This window comes from Caretta caretta, chromosome 3 (genome assembly GCF_965140235.1).
Source record: "Caretta caretta isolate rCarCar2 chromosome 3, rCarCar1.hap1, whole genome shotgun sequence".
Classification (NCBI taxonomy): Eukaryota; Metazoa; Chordata; order Testudines; family Cheloniidae; genus Caretta; species Caretta caretta.
The window spans coordinates 178,053,516-178,074,261 of record NC_134208.1 but is presented as its reverse complement, the minus strand read 5'-3'; the positions used below and the strand labels follow the sequence as shown (position 1 = coordinate 178,074,261).

The following is a 20,746-nucleotide window of genomic DNA, read 5'->3' as shown; positions in this document are numbered from 1 at the left end:
AAGGAGCCAGAATTTACCAATGTACATTGCCAAAGAGCAACAGTAATACGTCAGCAGCCCCCCATCAGCTCCCACCACTGCCCCACTCCCAGTGCCTCCCACCCACCAGCAGCCCCGCCAATCAGCACCTCCCCGTCCCTCCCAATCAACTGTTTTGTAGAGGGCAGGAGGCTCTGGGGGAGAAGGGGAGGAGCAAGGGCACGGCAGGCTCTGGGGAGGGGTGGAGTAGGGGCAGAGCCTGTGACAGAGCCTGAGATTGAGCAGCGAGCACCCCCCGGCACACTGGAAAGTTGGCGCCTGTAGCTCCAGCCCCAGAGTTGGTGCCTATCCAAAGAACCGCATATGGCTCCAGAGTCACAGGTTGGCCAACCCTGCCTTATACCAACCCCCTACACTTGAATCTGATCAACTCAGTGTCGTTTTTCTGTATACCAAATAAAGGAACCTGAATGACGACACCGGAGTCCAACTGAGTTCTTGGGGAAACTACTGGAATAGGTCTCAGGGGGAGCCCCTATGCAGGAGGTAAAATCAGCTTTTTTCAAAGCTGCCCAGTGGATTTGGGTGTCCAATTAGTTGAATCTGGAAAGTCTCAGCCGAAACAGGCTCAGGCGAGGCCCTGCTAGGGATTTTACCAAACCTTCCCAACAGTGCTACAGCACGAGGGTAGCTCCATCAGCGCTACCAGTAACAGTGGGATGCTGGCGTAGACCAGCCAGAGCCACTTTTACCACCATATTATTTGACCCTGTTCAGAGCAGATCATGGTGACACAGCGATAGAAATACCAGCAGACAGTCTACACTAGCACTTTGACCAATGGAGTTACACTTGCGCTCGATCAGTGGTGGAGCTTCACAGAAACTGCAGTGCAGACAAGGCCCAACAGGCTACTTCCCTTGCGTAGCCAGCAACCTCGTTTGTGAACACTGTGACACCATGACTGCAACGATGCTCCAGGTTTGATTTTAGCTACGTCTGAACACGATTTATGATACAATTAAAATGATAACAACCCCTTACACTTTCATAGCATCTCCCACCAAGGATCTCAAAGCACTTTAAACACACTCATGAATTTACCCTGACAGCACCCCTGTCATGTAGGGAAGTATTATTGCCAGTGTTCAAATGGGGAAACTGAAGTAGAGAGATTAAGTGACTTGCCCGAGTCTGTGGCAGACGCAGAAACTGACATCATGTTTTCTAAGTTCTAGTTCTATGACTTAACCACTAGACCAACGATAATCACAAACAAGTATGGAGCAGAACTAAATGAAGAATGGATTTTTAAGTTCACTAGTCATTCTGAAAAAAAAAAAACGGAAATCTTTTTTTTGGGGGGGTCAACTGAAAATGATTTTTTTTTTTAAATGTTCAGTGAATCAAGAAGTATAAAAAATAAAATTTGACTTGGGCAGAAACTAAACATTTTATTTTGACCTGATTCTTTTCTTTTCTATTTAAAATTTTGAGCATTTTGACAAAAGCCAAGGAGGCCTAGATTTACATATAGCGCCGTGAGGGAAACAAGGAAGAAAAGAGCATGAGGCATTGCCTTATAAAACTTTTAGCCCAGTGGCTAGGGTAGTCTCTGGGGTTGTGGGAGACCCAGGGTCAATTCCTCCTTCTGCCGAGCGTGAAGAAGGGATTTGAATAAAGTCCCCCACATTATAGAAAGGTGTCCTATTCACTGGGCTATGGATTATTCTGCTGGGGGTCTCCCTGCCTCTCCTGTTGAGGCTGTTGCACTTTTTATAAATAAGTGAACAGTCATTGGAGCAGGGACTTGAACTTCAGTCTACCACATCTTCGGTGGGTGCCCTCACTACCAGACTACAGAGCCATTCTCAGGCTCTTTCCCTGGTCCAATTACTATTCATTGTCATTATGAATGTCTCCCATTGACCTCAATGGGCTTTGGGTCAGGCTTTAGGAAATAATGTCACTTAAGAGCCTAAGCATGTTTACTGTGAAAAGACGGCAATGTGATCACAACAGCATAATGCAAAAATGTTGCTTGTTTTCATTCCTATTAATGAGCCTTGTTTTCAGTACCCCATTGGTTTCAATAGGAAGTTAGTCTGCGTAAGGAGCTTTGAAAAAGATCCAGTGGGGGCTTGGAGAAAAAAGTTAAAATGGGGGATATACAGGTGAAAAGTCCTGTTTTAAAGGAAACTAGCACATTTTCATGTTTGTTCTCCTGTGCAGCAAGATGTAGAATTATAAATCCCTGCTCCAAAGGGAGCTGAGCTGTTGTAACACATGCAGGGGCCAGGGAAAGCAGTCTGAAGTGAGGCTGCTTCTTAAAACTGTTTTGTTGTGTAGAGTCCTCTCTTAAGTTGTACACAAACCTTTGAAATCTTGCATCAAGGTTCTTGCTTAATATGAACATTCATCTACCACTGTATCCACATTGGACCCACTGCAGTTACGGTTTCAATGTAGAAATCACTGGAGTTACTCATGGAGTAAAAAGAAAAGGAGTACTTGTGGCACCTTAGAGACTAACCAATTTATTTGAGCATGAGCTTTCGTGAGCTACAGCTCACTTCATCTGTAGCTCACGAAAGCTCATGCTCAAATAAATTGGTTAGTCTCTAAGGTGCCACAAGTACTCCTTTTCTTTTTGTGAATACAGACTAACACGGCTGTTACTCTGAAACCTGTCATGGAGTAAAGCAATGCGAGTCAGGGTAGCAGAATCATGCCCTTAAAATAAAATGTCTTTGAATTTTATAAATGATTCAGCAAAGGAACTTGGACTTACAAATACCCCCAAGGGCCCAAAAAGTCCCGGGCAGTGCTAGTCCAATTCAAAGGGGAGTCATGAAAAAGACAACAACATTTGAAAACTTCCCAGTTTAGTTCAGTGTTAAGTTTCAGACCTTGACACCTACACTGGTCAATAACAGGTGAACTTAAATACAACAACCATAAAACAACCACAAAGAAAAAAGCTACTTAGATCTGCTCAGAAATGAGTGTAACAAGAACAACTCAGGACATGATTTGTTAGTCCCATTCTCCTATTCCCATTTTGTCTCGATTGGTCTGTTTTAAGAGTCAGTCCTGAAAAGATTTACTAGAGGGTGCAGCCATGAATTATAGACCTCAAACACTCATCCCACTTAAGAATCCACTAGTGTGCATTCATGCTAAGGCCTAGTGAACTCACTGAGACTCTGCATAAGTGCAGGAGTCAGCTCCAGCACATTCTGATGCAGGATCAAGGCCTCAGACTGTAAATGATTTAGGGCAGGAACAGTGCTTATATGTCTTTAAAAGCACCATTCACATATACGGTGCTATATAACAATATTAGTAATGAAGAAGAATGCACAGCATTGTACCAAATTTCAGAATGATTTCTATTTGTAATACTTTTTTTTAAATCTGTTCAACAGCAGTGGGAATGCTGTTTAAACAAAGGAGAAAGCCAAACAACAAGGCACTGTGAATGAGATCCATTACTGTACTTCTAAGCTGTCATTCATTATTTTGTTGAATTTGTGAGAAAACAGGTCTGACGCTTTCCTTTGAAGAGAGAGCTAGCTATATATTTTAAATGCTGTATCTACTTAGTTATAAACAGAGAGCATATTCTCACATCTAGCCAACTGCTTCAGACTACTCATCATGCCACAATCTTTCTCTTAAATTCTTAAAAACATGCATCCTATTTCACATTCTGAAGAATGTTCCTGGGGTGGAAGAAATGTATAGTTAACAATAATACTTATACAGTGCCTTACCTGAGACAAGCTTAAAAATTTTTAAATTAAAAGCAAAGATCTAGAATGAGAGGTAAAGTGACCTATCACCAGATAGTCTTCTCCTATGTTTAGCATTATATTATGTCTTCTCAGAAAGGCTTGATTGTAGATAAGTGTTTAAGAAAAGAATTGAGAGATTAAATCCAGCTTTCAGTTGGCTAATTCATAGAATCATAGAAGATTAGGGTTGGAAGAGACCTAAGGAGGTCATCGAGTCCAATCCCCTGCTCAAAGCAGGACCAACACCAACCAAATAATCCCAGCCAGGGCTTTGTCAAGTCGGGCTTTAAAAACCTCTAAGGATGGAGATTCCACCACCTCCCTAGGTAACCTATTTCAGTGCTTCACCCCCCTTCTAGTGAAACAGTGTTTCCTAATATCCAACCTAGACCTGCCTCACTGAGACCATTGCTTCTTGTTCGGTCATCTGCCCCCACTGAGAACAGCCTAGCTCCATCTTCTTTGGAACCCCCCTTCACGTAGTTGAAGGCTGCTATCAAATCCCCCTACACTCTTCTCTTCTGCAGACTAAATAACCACAGTTCCCTCAGCCTCTCCTTGTAAGTCAGGTGCCCCAGCCCGCTAATCATTTTCGTTGCCCTCCGCTGGATTCTCTCCAATTTGTCCACATCCCTTCTGTAGTGGGGGGACCAAAACTGGATGCAGTACTCCAGGTGTGGCCTCACCAGTGCTGAATAGAGGGGAATAATGTCTTCCCTAAATCTGCTGGCAATGTTCCTACTAATACAGCCCAATATGCTGTTGGCCTGCTTGGCAACAAGGGCACACTGCTGACTCATATCCAGCTTCTCGTCCACTGTAATCCCCAGGTCCTTTTCTGCAGAACTGCTGCTTAGCCAGTGGGTCCCCAGCCTGTAGCAGTGCATGGGATTCTTCCATCATAAGTGCAAGACTCTGCACTTGTCCTTGTTGAACCTGATCAGATTTCTTTTGACCCAATCCTCCAATTTGTCTAGGTCACTCTGGACTCTATCCCTACCCTCCAGTATATCTACCTCTCCTGCAAGCTTAGTGTCATCTGCAAACTTGCTGAGGGTGCAATCCATCCCATCATCCAGATCATTAATAAAGATGTTGAACAAAACCAGCACCAGCACAGACCCCCTGGGACACTCCGCTGGATACTGGCTGCCAACTAGACATTGAGCCATTGATCACTACCCGCTGAGCCTGACAATCTAGCCAGCTTTCTATCCACCTTATAGTCCATTCATCCAATCCATACTTTTTTAACTTGCTGGCAAAAATACTGTGGGAGACCGTATCAAAAGCTTTGCTAAAGTCAAGATATATCACATCCTCCGCTTTCCCCATATCCACAGAGCCAGTTATCTCATCATAGAAGGCAATCAGATTGGTCAGGCATGACTTGCCCTTGGTGAATCCATGCTGACTGTTCCTGATCACCTTTCTCTCCTCCAAGTGCTTCAAAATGGATTCCTTGAGGACCTGCTCCATGATTTTGCTGGGGACTGAAGTGACACTGACCGGTCTGTAGTTCCCTGGGTTCTCCTTGTTCCCTTTTTAAAATATGGACAGTATATTTGCCTTTTTCCAATCATCCAGGACCTCCCCCAATCGCCACAAGTTTTCAAAGATAAAGGCCAATGGCTCTGCAAGCACATCAGCCAACTCCCTCAGCACCCTTGGATGCATTAGATCTGGACCCATGGACTTGTGCATGTCCAGCTTTTCTAAATAGTCCTTAACCTGTTCTTTCACCACTGAGGGCTGCTCACCTCCTCCCCCTAACGGTCTGCCCAGTGCAGCAGTCTGGGAGCTGACCTGGTCTGTGAAGACCGAAGCAAAAAAAGCATTGAGTACTTCAGCTTTTTCCACATCCACATCTGTCACTAGGTTGCCTCCCCCATTCAGTAAGCATCCCACACTTTCCCTGACCTTCTTCTTGTTGCTAACATACCTGTAGAAACCCTTCTTGTTACCCTTCACATCTCTTGCTAGCTGCAACACCAGTTGTGCTTTGGCCTTCCTGATTACACTCCTGCATGTTCTAGCAATATTTTTATACTCCTCCCTAGTCATCTGTCCAAATTTCCAGTTCTTGTAATCTTCCTTTTTGAGTTTAAGCTCACCGAAGATTTAACTGTTAAGCCAAGCTGGTCGCCTGATATATTTGTTATTCTTTCTGCACATCAGGATGGTTTGTTCCTGCGCCCTCAATAAGGCTTCTTTAAAATACAGCTAGCTCTCCTTCAGTGGTTCTCAATCATTTCCGCACCTGGACCACATCTAGCTTGCACCTCCCCTTCCTGTTTAGCAATATGGATAGAGCAGGGTGATCAAAATCTGTTTCGAATCTCAAGCTGAGAGCTCCTGGCCCTAATCGATCATAAAAACTGACTGGTTCCTGGGAACGGGATATTTCCTCTAGGAGAATTCAATGGAAAATATTTCTCCTTTTATATGAGGGAGAAGATAAACATACATAAGAACATAAGAACGGCCATACTGGGTCAGACCAAAGGTCCATCTAGCCCAGTATTCTGTCTTCTGACAGTGGCCAATGCCAGGTGTCCCAGAGGGAATGAACAGAACAGGTAATCACCAAGTAATCCATCCTCTGTCACCCATTCCCAGCTTCTGGCAAACAGAGGCTAGGGACACCATTGATGAACCTATCCTTGATGAACTCATTTAGTTCTTTTTTGAACCCTGTTATAGTCTAGGCCTTCATAACATCCTCTGGCAAGGAGTGCACAACTAGGAAAGTTATGACCATTAAAAGAAATGTGTTCAGTGGTTAGTGCCAGGGTTTAACAGCAACTGAAGCTTGTATTTGGCACTGAGCAGCACCGGAGAGGTATTAAAAGCTATATAATTTGTTGTGACACAAAGGCACAACAGGACAAAAGAACCCTAGTCAGAAGGAGAGTGGGTCATGTTCTTGCTCGAATGGCTGCTGCGGCTGCTTCAGAGAGAACCTTCCATGATTGTGAAGAATAAAGGAGCACACGTAGAACAGTGTGATCGGGCATTCTGTGAGACAGCCAGGAATAATGTCAAAAAGAGCAGTTATGGAGCCAAGTGAGCACTACCATATATTTAAGTAAGCCATTTGGGTCTTAGAATCAGTGAGATGAAATGGTCTAGATTACACCCTCTCCCCACTCTCCCATTGACTGTGTTTATATATTACGCATGCAAATGCACAGAGTGGTGGATCCTCAATTATCTTGCATTAGCCATCTACAGAAATGTGACCATTCAGAAACAAAACCTCTCGAAGGATGGATGACAGCAGAGTTGAGAAAACCACAGGCTGATGCGGGAAAGAGTGGCTTGAGGAAGGGGTAATACCCGCTTCAGACGGGAAAAGGTGTGGGCTGCTCAGTGATAAGGAATATCCTTGATGAAAAGCAGCAGTGCAGCCCACGTCTATACACGGCTTCGACTGTGGGTGACATTTTCAAAAGGACCTAAGTGGCTTAGGAACCTAAGTCCCACTTTCAAAAACAACTTAGGCACTTGAGATTTAAGCTCACGTCACTTTCAGGGGGTTTCAAAAATTTTTACCCTGAAAGCTTTTCTGGGCAGGCACCTTGGCCAAAGTTTTACAAAGCATCTAGTGCTTTTGGGTGCCTCTATTTTTGGATGTGCCAACTTGGGTCATCTTAAAGGAGTCTAATTTTCAGAAAGCACTTAACATCCACTTCTAAAAGTCAGGCCCTTTTAAGAGGCCTTAAGTTGGACATCCAAAAATGGAGGCATCCAAAATCACTAGTCACTTTGGAAAATCCTGTCCCTTCTCTTTTTATTTGCCTGCAAAACACCTAGCACACTTCTGGTGCCACATAAATAACATCATAATAATAAATCATTAAGATGAGAACAGGACTCAGGAGAGGTCTCTATGCCCTGTGGAAATATTTATAGTTTTGATTGCAAATCCTGCACATTAGCATAAAGAAACCATTCATGTGTAATAAGCTAAACTAAAAGCCAGTCTTACTATGATCCTTATCTCCATGCGCATATTTCCCTAAAAATTAAATAGTCTTTCTCACTAACATCTGCACAACAGGCTGCTTCCCACACTGAGGCAGCACCTGCCTGGTTGTACTTTGCATCAGCAGAATATCAATGATGCTTACTGAAATAATACAAGAAAGCTCTTTTGCGACTCAGAAGGGCAGACAACTGCAAGAGATTTTCCTTCACTGATACAATATTTTAATTAAATGCACACCAAGAACACAGGGGCTTCCCACAGCTGCAGGCCTTGCTGGTCACTACAGCTGGCTCTTTAACATCTGAAAGGGAGAATGGATCTTTGTTTTGTTAGTTACAGGCTCGCCTTTCACTGTACATTTTAGGAGAGAGGGCTCTCCTGGCCATAATCTGGCATGTTGCCAATGTGAGCAAACAGAGGCAGTAGAACAATGTGCATATCCTCAATTCAGCTGTCTGGCTAGACATTAGACAGCTCTGCTAATTAGAATCAAACGCTTGTGATTCCATAGTATGCATGTGCCAGAGGGAAATGACATCCTGCCATATAGGGCTCTTTGGGCTTTTGTCTTTCTGGGCTGATTTCCTAATTCCACCATGCTGAATGCAACACATAGAATTTCTTTGAGGCATGCAACATCAGGTGGAGAAACCGGGGGTTATATAATATATACACATCTGACAAAGCCTCTTCTCCCTTCTTTTTTAATTTACCCCAAGAGCGTGTTGAGAGTTCTGCTTATGCCCTCCTGTGGTAAAAAAATGAAATTATTAATACTAGCCATGGGTAAATGAGCTATGGATTCTCATACAATTTTTTTCCCCACTAGTCCTTTAACTTCTTGGCTTTAATTCCCGATTTGCACTGGTATAAGTGAGAGGGGAATCAGACTGTGTGTGTTTATTACTGTTCTGACCCTAGGGTTTTATGGTAAAGATTAATCAACCCTTTTATACGGAAGCAAATGCAGAAGGTGTCTTCCCGCTCTAACACTAGTTCAGCTGATGGACAATGTGATTTTTAACTATAAGTGAATTTTGACTTCAGAATTAATTTTTAAAAAGGCAGCCATTAAAATTAACTAGGGAGTCAAAATTAATACCCAAAGCAACCCAATGGGTACTCTTTACTAACAAGGAATACTTAAGGCTGAATTTAAAATGTCACTGAATATTATGAACATGAGAGTTCCGTATTAAATGATATTTAGTTGACCCCAATACAGTATATTCAAAATGAGATTCTGTTTTATGCTCTTGATAGCAAGATCAAGTGTGAAAAACTTTTGGCCATAAAACATTAAACCAATTTTTTTATCTATTGTAAAAACAGCAACAGGCTAGAACATCAGCATATTTGATGCACATGAAAGATAACTGAAAAGGAAGTAAACCTTAAGCAGACTGCCAAACAGTATGTCACATCTGAAAGACATGTAACCTCTCATCTGTTATTTGGGTATCAAGGAATTATCCGAAACACTTCTATTTCTCTGTCGTCTTGGTGTATACGCAAAGTTTTACTGGTTTAACTAATGGTGTGTTTTTATACTGATTTAGTTCAACAGGTGCAACTTTGTGTGTGGACACTCACAGGCCACGTCTACACTAGCAGCACTTTACTAGTATAATAATAATGGGAAAACTATACCAGCAAGGAGCTCCAAGGGTAGCCGTAGCTTTACCATCACAGTTGTAATTCGTATCGGTATAATTTAAAATCACCCTCCAGGGACTAAACAAGCTATTCCAGTAAAAGTAGAGTTTTGCTAATATATCTGTATCTATGCTTGGGGCTTCAGCTGGCATGACTCTGTCATCCAGAGATCATACCTCTTCACAGCCCTGATCAACATAGCTGTGCTGGCAGAAGTCTGTAGCGTACCCTGGGCCTTATTTTGGTTCAAGCCTGATTTAAATTGGGTTCAGCTTGAATCTGTAAAATTTCAGGTGCAAATTGTGGGTAGACAGGCCCTTAATCATGGCTAAACTTGAAAAAACAACACTAAGAACATTCAATTTCAGAGAAACATTTAAAACTATGCTCATAAACAACAGAGCTAGCTAAAAATCCCATGTATTTTCCACACATACAAAAAAAATTAAAACAAAATTAAAATTGTTTGTTTAGTTCAAATTTTTGGGGTGGAATTTTCCAGCTTTTTAATGTTTTCCTCCTTTCCTCTCCCTCCCGGTTCTTTCCCCTCCACCCCCGGAGAGGTTTTACAAGTGGATAAACAAAAAAGGGGAGAGAAGGAGGAAGGAACCCCAAAAATGAAAAATTTTCGTTTTTGATTTTTAAAAACTGGAAAATTCTGACCAAAGTGAAAAGAAAAGGAGGACTTGTGGCACCTTAGAGACTAACCAATTTATTTGAGCATAAGCTTTCGTGAGCTACAGCTCACTTCATCAGACACTCTGATGAAGTGAGCTGTAGCTCATGAAAGCTTATGCTCAAATAAATTTGTTAGTCTAAGGTGCCACAAGTACTCCTTTTCTTTTTGCAAATAGAGATTAACACAGCTGCTACTCTGAAACCTGACCAAAGTGAAAATTTTCTATGAAAATTCAGTCAATAATTCTTTTGTTTGTTTGTTTGTTTGTTGGCAAAAAAAGTTTTGCTAAAAAAATGTTGACCAGGCCTAGTACACAGAGCTGTGCAAAATTCAGCAGCTGTTTCACTTTGGGGAGGAATGATGGCATAGAACTGGAGGAGACCTTAGCCCTAGCTCTTACACACACTTCTTATATGGCCTGAGGTAAGTCAGTGTGTGTCTGTGCTGCAGTTTCTTCATCTGTAAAACAGACTTACCAGCCTCAGCGGGGTGTTTGTGAGGGTACATCCATTTGTGTTTTAAAGTATGCCCCTCAGATGAGAGAGGGGTTTATAAACATCAGGTATTATTATTATTATTACTACATGAACATTTTCCTCAGTTGCAATTTACAGTAGGTTTGCAGCCACCAATGTCTTTTTGAGTGTTGGATTCAAAATGAACCCCCAAACAGTATCATAGTTACCCTGTAAGGGAGCCCTCACCTGCATGTCTGTTCTCCTCTCACTCAGTTTTACTGCTGTTTAGGCCTTAAATGTCAGATTCAAACAAAGTGAAGTCAATGGAAGGGTTTCCAAGATCACACCCTAGGGTTGAGATTTTCAAAAACAAACATTCAGTGTCGTCTTTGCTCCGCTCCCACTGAACTCAAAGGTCAAACTCTCATCGACTTCAATGGAAGTAGAATTGGGCCAAAAAAGAGCAGAGATTACGTGCCTATGTCCAGAGAGCAGCGGTTTGGGGCCACTGTCAGGTAGAATGAAAGAAAGAACCCTGAAAGGAGAACAGCAGCAAAATTAACATAGTCCAGAGATGTAGCTATAATATGCCGTGGCGAGAGCGGTCACAGCTCATTCCAGTTAGCTGTCTTACAGGTGCTACAGGACGGGTATGGAGAAGTATGTCTAAATCCACTGTGAAAGTACATTTGGATTAAATAGCTGCATCCACCTACCCCTTCTTCAAGTGAGACACATATGCACTCTGTAGAGCTGCTTCCAAGAAATAGGGAAGTTCAAAGTCAGAGAAAGTCACAGTGCTGCCTTTTATGCTTCTTGAATGCAAGGTCTGGGAGGGAAACAAAAAGTGATATGATTATAAACTCATTGTCCTTATCTGCTTGCATGCATTGGGAATCACTTTGCAGTGATTGGAAGGACAAAGAGAAAGTGATGCAGTGCACCATTCTACAACTTCTGTACCATACTTACTGTAGTTTTGAGATGTTCAAGTTTATGAACTTTTTGATTTTATGAACCCCAGAGGCCTCAATCAGTTAGCAAAATAAGGGTCCAACTGTATCAAAACTCTTCTATTGTCTGAAATATTGAGAGGACACATCACCCTTTCAGTAGTGCTCTGACAATCCTTTTAGTCTATCAGCACATGTAATTCTGCCCTCGGATTTGCCCAGCTTCCATTGACAAACTCACTGGGAGCCCTGTCCAAAGATAGGATTTGGGCAACATACAGGTAAGTCACACTTAGGGCACATTTATTCCTTACCTTCTCAAGTTCCTGCAAGTACACTTGTGCAATGACACACGCTCTCTCGAAACAAGCCATGACCTCCTCTTCCCTTTCGGACAGCCGAGCACGCGAGGCAATCGAATTGGGCGACCGCTCCAGTGACAGACCTGGAAAATGGCAATACCTTCTTAAACCCAAGCTCAGAAGTAGCGAAGTCAATGTAATCAGTTTTCACAGCGTAAATATTTACAAGATGACAGGGAAAATCTCCTAAATAATACATACTTTTGTTTTGTTTATTTTCTTGCTTGCTTCAAATACTTTTGGAAACATTGGTAGAATAATATATACTATACATTAGGACTGTCAAGAGATTTTAAAAATGAATCGTGATAAAAAAATGAATCATGATTAATCCGGCTGTTAATAATAGAATACCATTTATTTAAGTATTTTTGGATGTTTTCTATCTTTTAAAATATATCGATTTCAATTACAACACAGAACACAAAGTCTACAGTGCTCACTTTACCTTTATTTTTAATTATAAATATTTGCACTGTAAAAAACAAAATAGCATTTTTCAATTTACTCAATACAAGTATTGTAGTGCAATCTCTTTATAATGAAAGTTGAACTTACAAATGTAGAATTATATACAAAAAAGTAACTGCATTCAAAAATAAAACAATGTAAAACTTTAGAGCCTTTAAAGTCCACTCAGTCCTACTTCAGCCAATCACTCAGACAAACAAGTTTAGTTACAATTTGCAGGAGATAATACTGCCCACTTATTATCTACATCACCTGAAAGTAAGAACAGGTGTTCGCATGGCACTGTTGTAGCCAGCGTTGCAAGGTATTTATGTACCAGATGCACTAAAGATTCATATGTCCCTTCATGCTTCAACCACCATTCCAGAGGACACGCGTCCATGCTGATGACAGGTTCTGCTCGATAACTATCCAAAACAGAGCGGACCGATGCATGTTCATTTTCATCATCTGAGTCAGATGCCATCAGCAGAAGGTTGATTTTCTTTTTTGGTGGTTTGGGTTCTGTAGTTTCCGCATCTGAGTGTTGCTCTTTTAAAACTTCTGAAAACATGCTTCATCCCTCTCAGATTTTGGATGGCACTTCAGATTCTTAAACCTTGGGTCCAGAAATCTCACATTGGTACTATAACACTGCACCCCATATTCTTAATAGAAATATTGTTAGGATATGAATATGGCATAACTAAGATACGTTTTATGCAAGATGGGTCATGTGAGGTATCATTAGAAAGGTTATGATCTACTGAATGTGTTTATATGTTTATCCAATTTGTATGCATGTATCATTTCTGTATCCGAGGTTAGGAATACTGACTATGTAACAATTACAACTGTGTGTATTTGGGGGAACACCCACCAGACAGTAGGCAATCAGCCTCAATGTGCCATTAGGAGGAACAGTAAGACTCTAAGCTACAGAAACTCTGCAACCTGCCTAAAACAACAATTAGGGTGAAAAATTACATTTTGTAACCTGTTTCTTGAGTGTATTAAGTTTAGTTTGCATGTTTTGTTTTATTTGCTCAGTGATCTGCTTTGTTTTGTTTGTGATCCCTTATAATCACTTAAAATTTACCTTTTGTAGTTAATAAACTTATTTTTTGTTTATTACAAACCTCAGTTTGTGCAATTCATATCTGGGGGGGGGGCAAAAAGCTGTGCATATCCTCCTCCACACTGAGGGAGGGGGCAAATTTGTATGAGCCTTCACTTTGCAGATCTTTCTATACAGCGCAAGACAATATTATTTTGGGTTTATATCCCAAAGGAAGTGTGCACATGAGTGCTGGCCATTCCCCTAGCTAAGTCCTCCCACACAGCTGATTTCAGTCTGTGTCTGCAGCCGCGTGTGGCCTTAGCCGTGTGTGTTCTGGAGAAGGCTTGAGAGCCTAGCACAGCAAGGACATGGTTAGGGTTAGGGTTAGAGTTACCCAGGCTGGTGGAAAGGGTGCGCTCAATGAGACCCCATCACATCAGGTGGCACCCCGGGGGGGGGGGGGGTTGGTCATCCTGTCACAGGTACCTTCTTTGCATTTTGTCAAATCTGCTATGAAAGTATTCTTAAATCGAACATGTGCTGGGTCATCATCTGAGATTGCTATAACATGAAATACATGACAGAATGCAGATAAAACAGAACAGGAGACATACAATTCTCCCTCAAGGAGTCCAAACACAAAGTTAATTAACACATTGTTTTTTTAATGAGCATCATCAGCATGGAAGCATGTCCTCTGGAATGGTGGCCAAAGCATGAAGGGGCATACGAATGTTTAGCATATCTGACATGTAAATACCTAGCAATGCTGCCTACAAAAGAGCCATGCGAACGCCTGTTCTCGCTTTCTGGTGACATTGTAAATAAGAAGCAGGCAGCAGTATCTCCTGTAAATGTAAACAAACTTGTTTAACGACTGGCTGAAAAAACAAGTAGGACTGAGTGAACTTGTAAGCGCTAAAGTTTTACATTGTTTTGTTTTTGAGTGCAGTTATGTAACAAAAAAAAAATCTACATTTGTAAGTTACACTTTCACAGTAGAGAGACTGCACTACAGTACTTGTATGAGGTGAATTGAAAAATACTATTTAATCATTTTTACATTTAAATATTTGTAATAAAAATAATATAAAGTGAGCACTGTATACTTAGTATTCTGTGTTGTAACAGAAATCAATTTATTTGAAAATGTAGAAGAATATCCAAAAATATTTAATAAATTTAAATTGGTACTATATTGTTTAATAGTGTGATTAATCACAATCAGTTTTTTAAATCACAATTTTTTTAGTTAATTGCGTGAGTTAACTGCAATTAATCGACAGCCCTACTATACATCTATAGGTATTTTGTATTCACTACCTTTCAATTGTTTGATACAGAACAATATTTTGCATTTCTATAGCACCTTTCATCTCTTAAGAACACCACTGAGGAAGGGAAGTATTAGCCCTATGGCACAGATGGGCAAACTGTGGTACAGAGAGATTAAGGCCCATATATGCAAAAATGGCCATAGATTTTATAGTAGTGGGTAGTAATAGGGGATTACTTTGCTGCGTATCTGTTAACTAACATTCCCTTTTGTGTTTTGTCTTTTCTGTCAACTGTCCACTCTGTGTTAAAGGAACCTTGTCTAGTTCATTTCACCCTCCAGCCCCTCTTCAAAGGTTGTGGTTCTACAATCACATGTCTTTCTCCCCTGCTGATTGCTAAATGAAAGTCCTGCACAAACAAAGGAAACTGACTCTATATGTAGAGGAAGCCATGAAACTCATAGTTTTTTTCCACAAGAGAACTATCAAATGCACGGGCTAAACTAATTCATAACTATTTTTCTCTGATCTGTCTTGGCTATACTCATCTAAGGAGCTACTTGCAATGGTAGTACGTTTAAAAAAAATTAGAAAGAAGTGTGATTTCTAAGCTGATGTCCTTTTAAATGCAGGGAGGGCGGTAGGCTTCTTTTAATGGAGTCCAGCATATGGATTCGTGAACATTGTGAAATCATGCAGAGTGGCCGGCCAAAAATCACAAATGAGCATCACCCACACACATACAAGGACTAGACTGCCCAGGTGTAACCCATTCTTCTCTGCTAGAGGAAACACTGAGAAACCAGCATCCCAGAGCCCACTGAAAGAAACCCACCACAACCCATTAACACATACACATCGCACATACACACGATATCTAATGTGGACCCAGAAACCAGCATGAGGACTGTCGTGTAGACAGGATTCAGCCATTTCTACCTCCTGCTCAGAACAGTGAGGCAAGAGGGAGTAAAAACATACAAGTTCACACTACAGCCTCCCTCCACTGGAGAATTACCACTCTAAAGCTCCAGGATGAGGACTGAAGTCAACAATTCTGCTCCTCAGGAACAGATTAACTTTCTACTACAAGGGTGAAGCTCATCTGTGCAGGTGACAGAGCTTTCTCAGGGGCCCATCAGAGACCGTGGAACAAAGTCCTGCAGGAACTAAAGACCATCGCAAACCTCCCCACCTTTCACTACACATGCATGGAGCACCTCTTTGACCTGGTCTCCTCTAACATAAACACATCATGTATATAATTATTTAAAAAAAAACAAAAAACACCGAATCCATTGTGTGATTATTTGGGGAACCTAAGTATGACTTATGAATTTGGTCAATACTATGAAGTTGTTGCTACAAAAATTGCTGTATCATGAATGTGCCTCTCACTATGTGTATCCATCATTGCTGACAGGTCTTTAAGCATGTACCTCCCAGACTAGGAGCAATGGTGGCTTAATATAACTCAATGACCACGCATACACAAAAGCTCTGTCCACTCACGCACTAGCACTGGTACCAACATCTCCTGTCACACTGGTGGCCAAAAGTCAAAGCTTCAGTGGCCATGGTAGATAGGAAACGATGGGATTGTGGATGCAGCAAATAAAGTTAAATGGCAGCATACCAATTCCTCTCCACACACCAATCAACTCACATCTAACACATGACTCCTAAAACCCTGGAACTAGGTATGCCAGAACTGTCTATCAATCCAACAATGGCACTAAGGAACACTGAAGTGCACAGAGCATGAAGCCTGGATGTTTTGGCATAATGTCTGTGTTGAACAGTGTTAAAAGGAATTCAGTGTGATGGACAGCACCTCACAGCTGATCAGGATGGAATAGTTTCAGTTTTGCAGACTGTGTTCCCCATTCCTGAAACATATTACACTATGAATCTACATCTGGGGCAAAGAACTGCAGATGTCACGCTGTGCCAGTAAATTTGGGTACACAATGTCTTTGCCTAGAAGAATGCGTTTCCAGTGTACGCTCTGCAGCCCAATTTATAAACTTGGCTCAGGGAAATCAGTGAACATTAAACAAAAAAGTGTTTTTGAGACTTGTTCTTTACATAAATTTGTATTAGTCTTTATACATAAGTATACAAAAGTCAGCAGAATACTACTTAGCACTTTACATTAAAGCTCTACAAAAACGAACTAATCCTCTTTAGAGGAACATTAGAATTACCAGCATTGCACAGATGGGGAAAACTGACAGAAAGGTCTCAAAATGATTCAGCACCAGAGTTAAAATTAGAACCTAGGAGTTCAGCCCCAAAATTAATCTGCTAGATCACAATCTCTCTGAAAATAAACTGCCTGATCTTCAGCAAGATAAATCAAAGATTGAGATCAGTTCTAGTACTGTCTGGAACAAACCTTTGAGAATTCTGGCAAAAAACCCACACACACTAAGCAATGTTTGTCATCAGTCTTGACATTCCTTTTCCAAGCAGTTGAGCAGTGCTTTTGGCACTAAATGGAACAGATTGGAAAAACAGACACATTTGGTGTCCATAACTTTTGAACATTCACTGCAACATCCACTCATATTTAGCATGCCTCTTCTGCAAACAAAGAAAAAGCTTATTCAAGCAGAGGTTCTCCACCAAAACACTCCCAAATCACTGGTTATTTGGGTCATTCATAAAGCTTACTGGCACATTTTGAAAGCATAAGCTTCTTTTTCCTGAGGAGTTCACAAGAGCTTCATCTGTTGTTATTTCTGGACCAACAGTCTTTCATAATCCTATTGTACTTTTTATTTGACGGTTTCAGAGGTGGTGAGGTGAGTGGAGTTTAAAGCTTCAAACAACCCCCTGAAGTTGTTATTTTTCCTAAAAGGAGAGATGTAGCTAAGAGATTAAGTGACTTGCCTAATGCTGCAGAGTTAAACAGGACCACTAGCTTCCAGTCTTGCATGCTTGACCCACTTGGCCACCCTTTTTCTAACGGGCATGATTAGTTATTTTCACTGTTATTGCTCTTCTTGAGCCTTGTAATGGACATTCTTATCTGCTCAGACTCCCAATTGTTGTCAGAGGAGCAGGTGACAGCTATAGCCAGGTCAGCTTAAAATCAACGCTCTGCCTGGGCAATAGACTGCAACTATTTCTTCAGGATGTAATTATTATCCATGCCTTTGTCAACACCAAATTAGATACTGCAATAGACTCTATATGGGGCTATGTATTCATTCCGTCTGGAAAATGATGTGCAGAATTCATGAGCCTGCTTATTAAATGAAGTTTTTTTTCATGGACATATTAAACCAGTGAGACCATTAAGACCCGCCCTGGCTGTTTGTAAGTTTCTCAATAGATTTTAAAGTGCTGGTTTTAATCTATAAAATCCTAAATGGCCTTGGACTATAAGGACTCTTTTTGTGGCATTCTGCCATAGTTGCAGTCAAGGAGACACCACAGGTAGAGTCCCCTGACATGCAGTCACCTAGCCACACCAGAGATGGGAAGGGGTGATTTGCCCTTAGGGCCAAAAGCCTTTGGAACTTGCTTCCTCCCAGATCACAGCAACCCAATTTTGTTAACCTACCAGACACACCACAAGGACCATGTTTTCTCTCTGGCCTATAAGGGGTTGAAGAGTGACTGGAGAGGGGTCAGGCTTGATGGTGACTTTTTTAGTAGGGATTATCATACTGATGTTCATGTAAGTCACTGCTGGGGTAGCACTGTCTTTGGGTAATTGCTGGAGTCCATTTAACTTGTGGTTTATAAATTTATAGAACTGAGGTCTGTTCCTCAGAGTTCAGCCACCCAGCATCCACGCTGTGAGGTGGAGTGAAGCAAGGTTCGGGTGCAGCAGCTGCCTGTGATCCTGAGAGAGTAGGTCCGGACGGTTGGGAACAGCTGACAGAGCTGCTACTGCCAAGCCTATGAGCGTGCTGAACCAATGCTGGCGAGGCCAGGCTGGGGCAATCATAATGACTCGAACCTTATCCTTCCTGATCTTGAAAAGGACCCTGTTGATCAGTGGGATTGGCGGGAAGGCATACATCAGAAGGCTTGATCACGCCAGCAGAAAGGCATTGGATAGCGAGCCGCTGTCGAGGCCTGGCAGAGAGCAGAACTGTTGACATTTTCTGTTCTGTCTGGTGGTGAACAGGTACACTTGGGGAGCTCCCCACTTCTGGAAAAGCATCCTGACGAACTCCAAGTGGAGGGACCACTTGTGGGGAGAGAAGAAGGACCTGCTTAAGTGATCCGCCAGCATGTTCCGAACACCGAGGAGGTGGGAGGTTTCCAGGTGGATCGCCGTGCTGGATGCAGAAATCCCACAGGCGAAGGGCTTCCTGACACAGGGCCAATGACCGGGATCCCCCTTGCCTGTTGACATAGAACATGGAGTCCGTGTTGTCTGTCAGCACCTGCACCATATGACCCGACAGATGGGGAAGAAACACCTTGCAAGCAAGGCAGATGGCCCTGAGCTCTCTGACATTTATGTGAAGTGACAATTCCTCTTGAGACCATAGCCCCCGAGTCTTGACAGCACCAAGGTGTACTCCCCAACTGAGGTCGGACACATCTGACACCAGAGATACTGTGGGCCGTGAAGTTGCAACAAAACACCTTCCATCACTGCATCCGGGTTTGACCACCATTGGAGCAAGGTGAGTACCCAGGGAGGGATCGCGAGGACCCTGCCCAAGGGGTGTCTGGCTGGGGAATAGATCGACAACAGCCACATCTGAAGGGACTTCCTCCCCAGTCTTGTGTGTTGGATGACGTAGGTGTACACAGCCATGTGACCTAGGAGTCTGAGGCAGATCCGAGCTATGGCGAGCGGGTGTGCAGTGATCTGGACAGCTTTCAGACATTAAGAACCAAACCAAGTTTCTCGTGTACCAAGATATCATTATCCCCACTCTCCTGTACAGTGCTGAAACCTGGGTCATGTTCAGTAGACACATCCAGGCTGTTGAACGATACCATCAACAGTGCCTCCACAAGATTTTATTAATTAAGTGGGATGATAGAAGCATCAACATCAGCTTTCTGTACCAAGCCAAGACCTCCAACATCAAAGCTATAACCATCTGCCACCAAATCCGCAGGGTTGGTCAAGTTCTTCAAATGCCAGGCAATCAACTCTCAAAGCTGGTCATGTTCTCACAATTGAGTCAAGGTTAACTGATGAGGGGAGGGCAAAGAAAGCACTTCAAAGACACTCTCAAAGCCAACATGAAGAAGTGCAACATCGACATAAACTTATGGGAAACCCAAGTCCTCGACCAACTAAAATGGAGAAGGACCACGTGGCAAGGATCCCAGCATTCTGAGACCCAATGAAGACAACAGGAAATAGAGAAACGGGAAAGAAGGAAAGAACATGCTGCAGCCTGACTCAACAATCCAAATCCACCCCTTCCACTGGAAAACATCTGCCCCAACAGAGATAAGATCTGTGGCTCCCAGATTGGTCTTATTAGCTACCTGCAGATCCACCAGCAATAACCACTATCATTTCCTGGAAGACTATCATCCTCGATCACCAACTACTATTGCTTATCCTCCTCAAGGCAACCCACAGTAGCAATGTGGGACAGGATCTATGTTCAACACACGCTTTTTTTCCCCTTGTTCTTCTGCAGATTGGTTCCAAGGAGAAAACAGAAGTATTTTATTGCTCAGTAGTAGCATGCTTGAGATGATACAGAAATGAATTATCCTTATCTTTGCTTGTGTAATTACAGCATGCTTTCACTTTGCCCTGTTAATGCCCACAGTAAAAGTTAAAAAGAAATAGTTGCATCAGCATGGGTAGACAGCCATCACCCTCCCATGAATCCAACTTAATTCCCTGTCTCACTCCACAAAGCAGTGTCTTTTTCTAGTAGAATCCCATAGATGGTGTATTTTATGTAGTACAATTAATGAAAAGATTATCCTTATTGATTTTATTTGTATTATATAAAAAGTAATCTTCATGGGCCTTTTAAAATCTGCCTTTGGAAAGATCCCACGCATTGTTTCGGCAGAACAACATTCAGGCAGCAGGCTAATCTTGTAATGCAGAACATGCTCTAAAAACATGTTTTCTGA

The 20,746-nt window shown here is 42.1% G+C and overlaps 1 protein-coding gene across 6 annotated transcripts in view; it reads right to left on the bottom strand.

The window, feature by feature from the left end:
• Positions 1 to 20,746, bottom strand: part of TTC7A (tetratricopeptide repeat domain 7A) — a 279,526-nt gene that overhangs the window by 228,471 nt on the left and 30,309 nt on the right. For all 6 annotated transcript variants that reach the window (XM_048842851.2, XM_075127149.1, XM_048842845.2 and 3 more), the window contains 2 exons: positions 11,828 to 11,958; positions 11,277 to 11,389 (listed from right to left, as the gene is read on the bottom strand). In XM_048842851.2, coding sequence (XP_048698808.2) covers positions 11,277 to 11,389; positions 11,828 to 11,958 — 244 coding nt within the window. The remainder of the gene's footprint in view (positions 1 to 11,276; positions 11,390 to 11,827; positions 11,959 to 20,746) is intronic.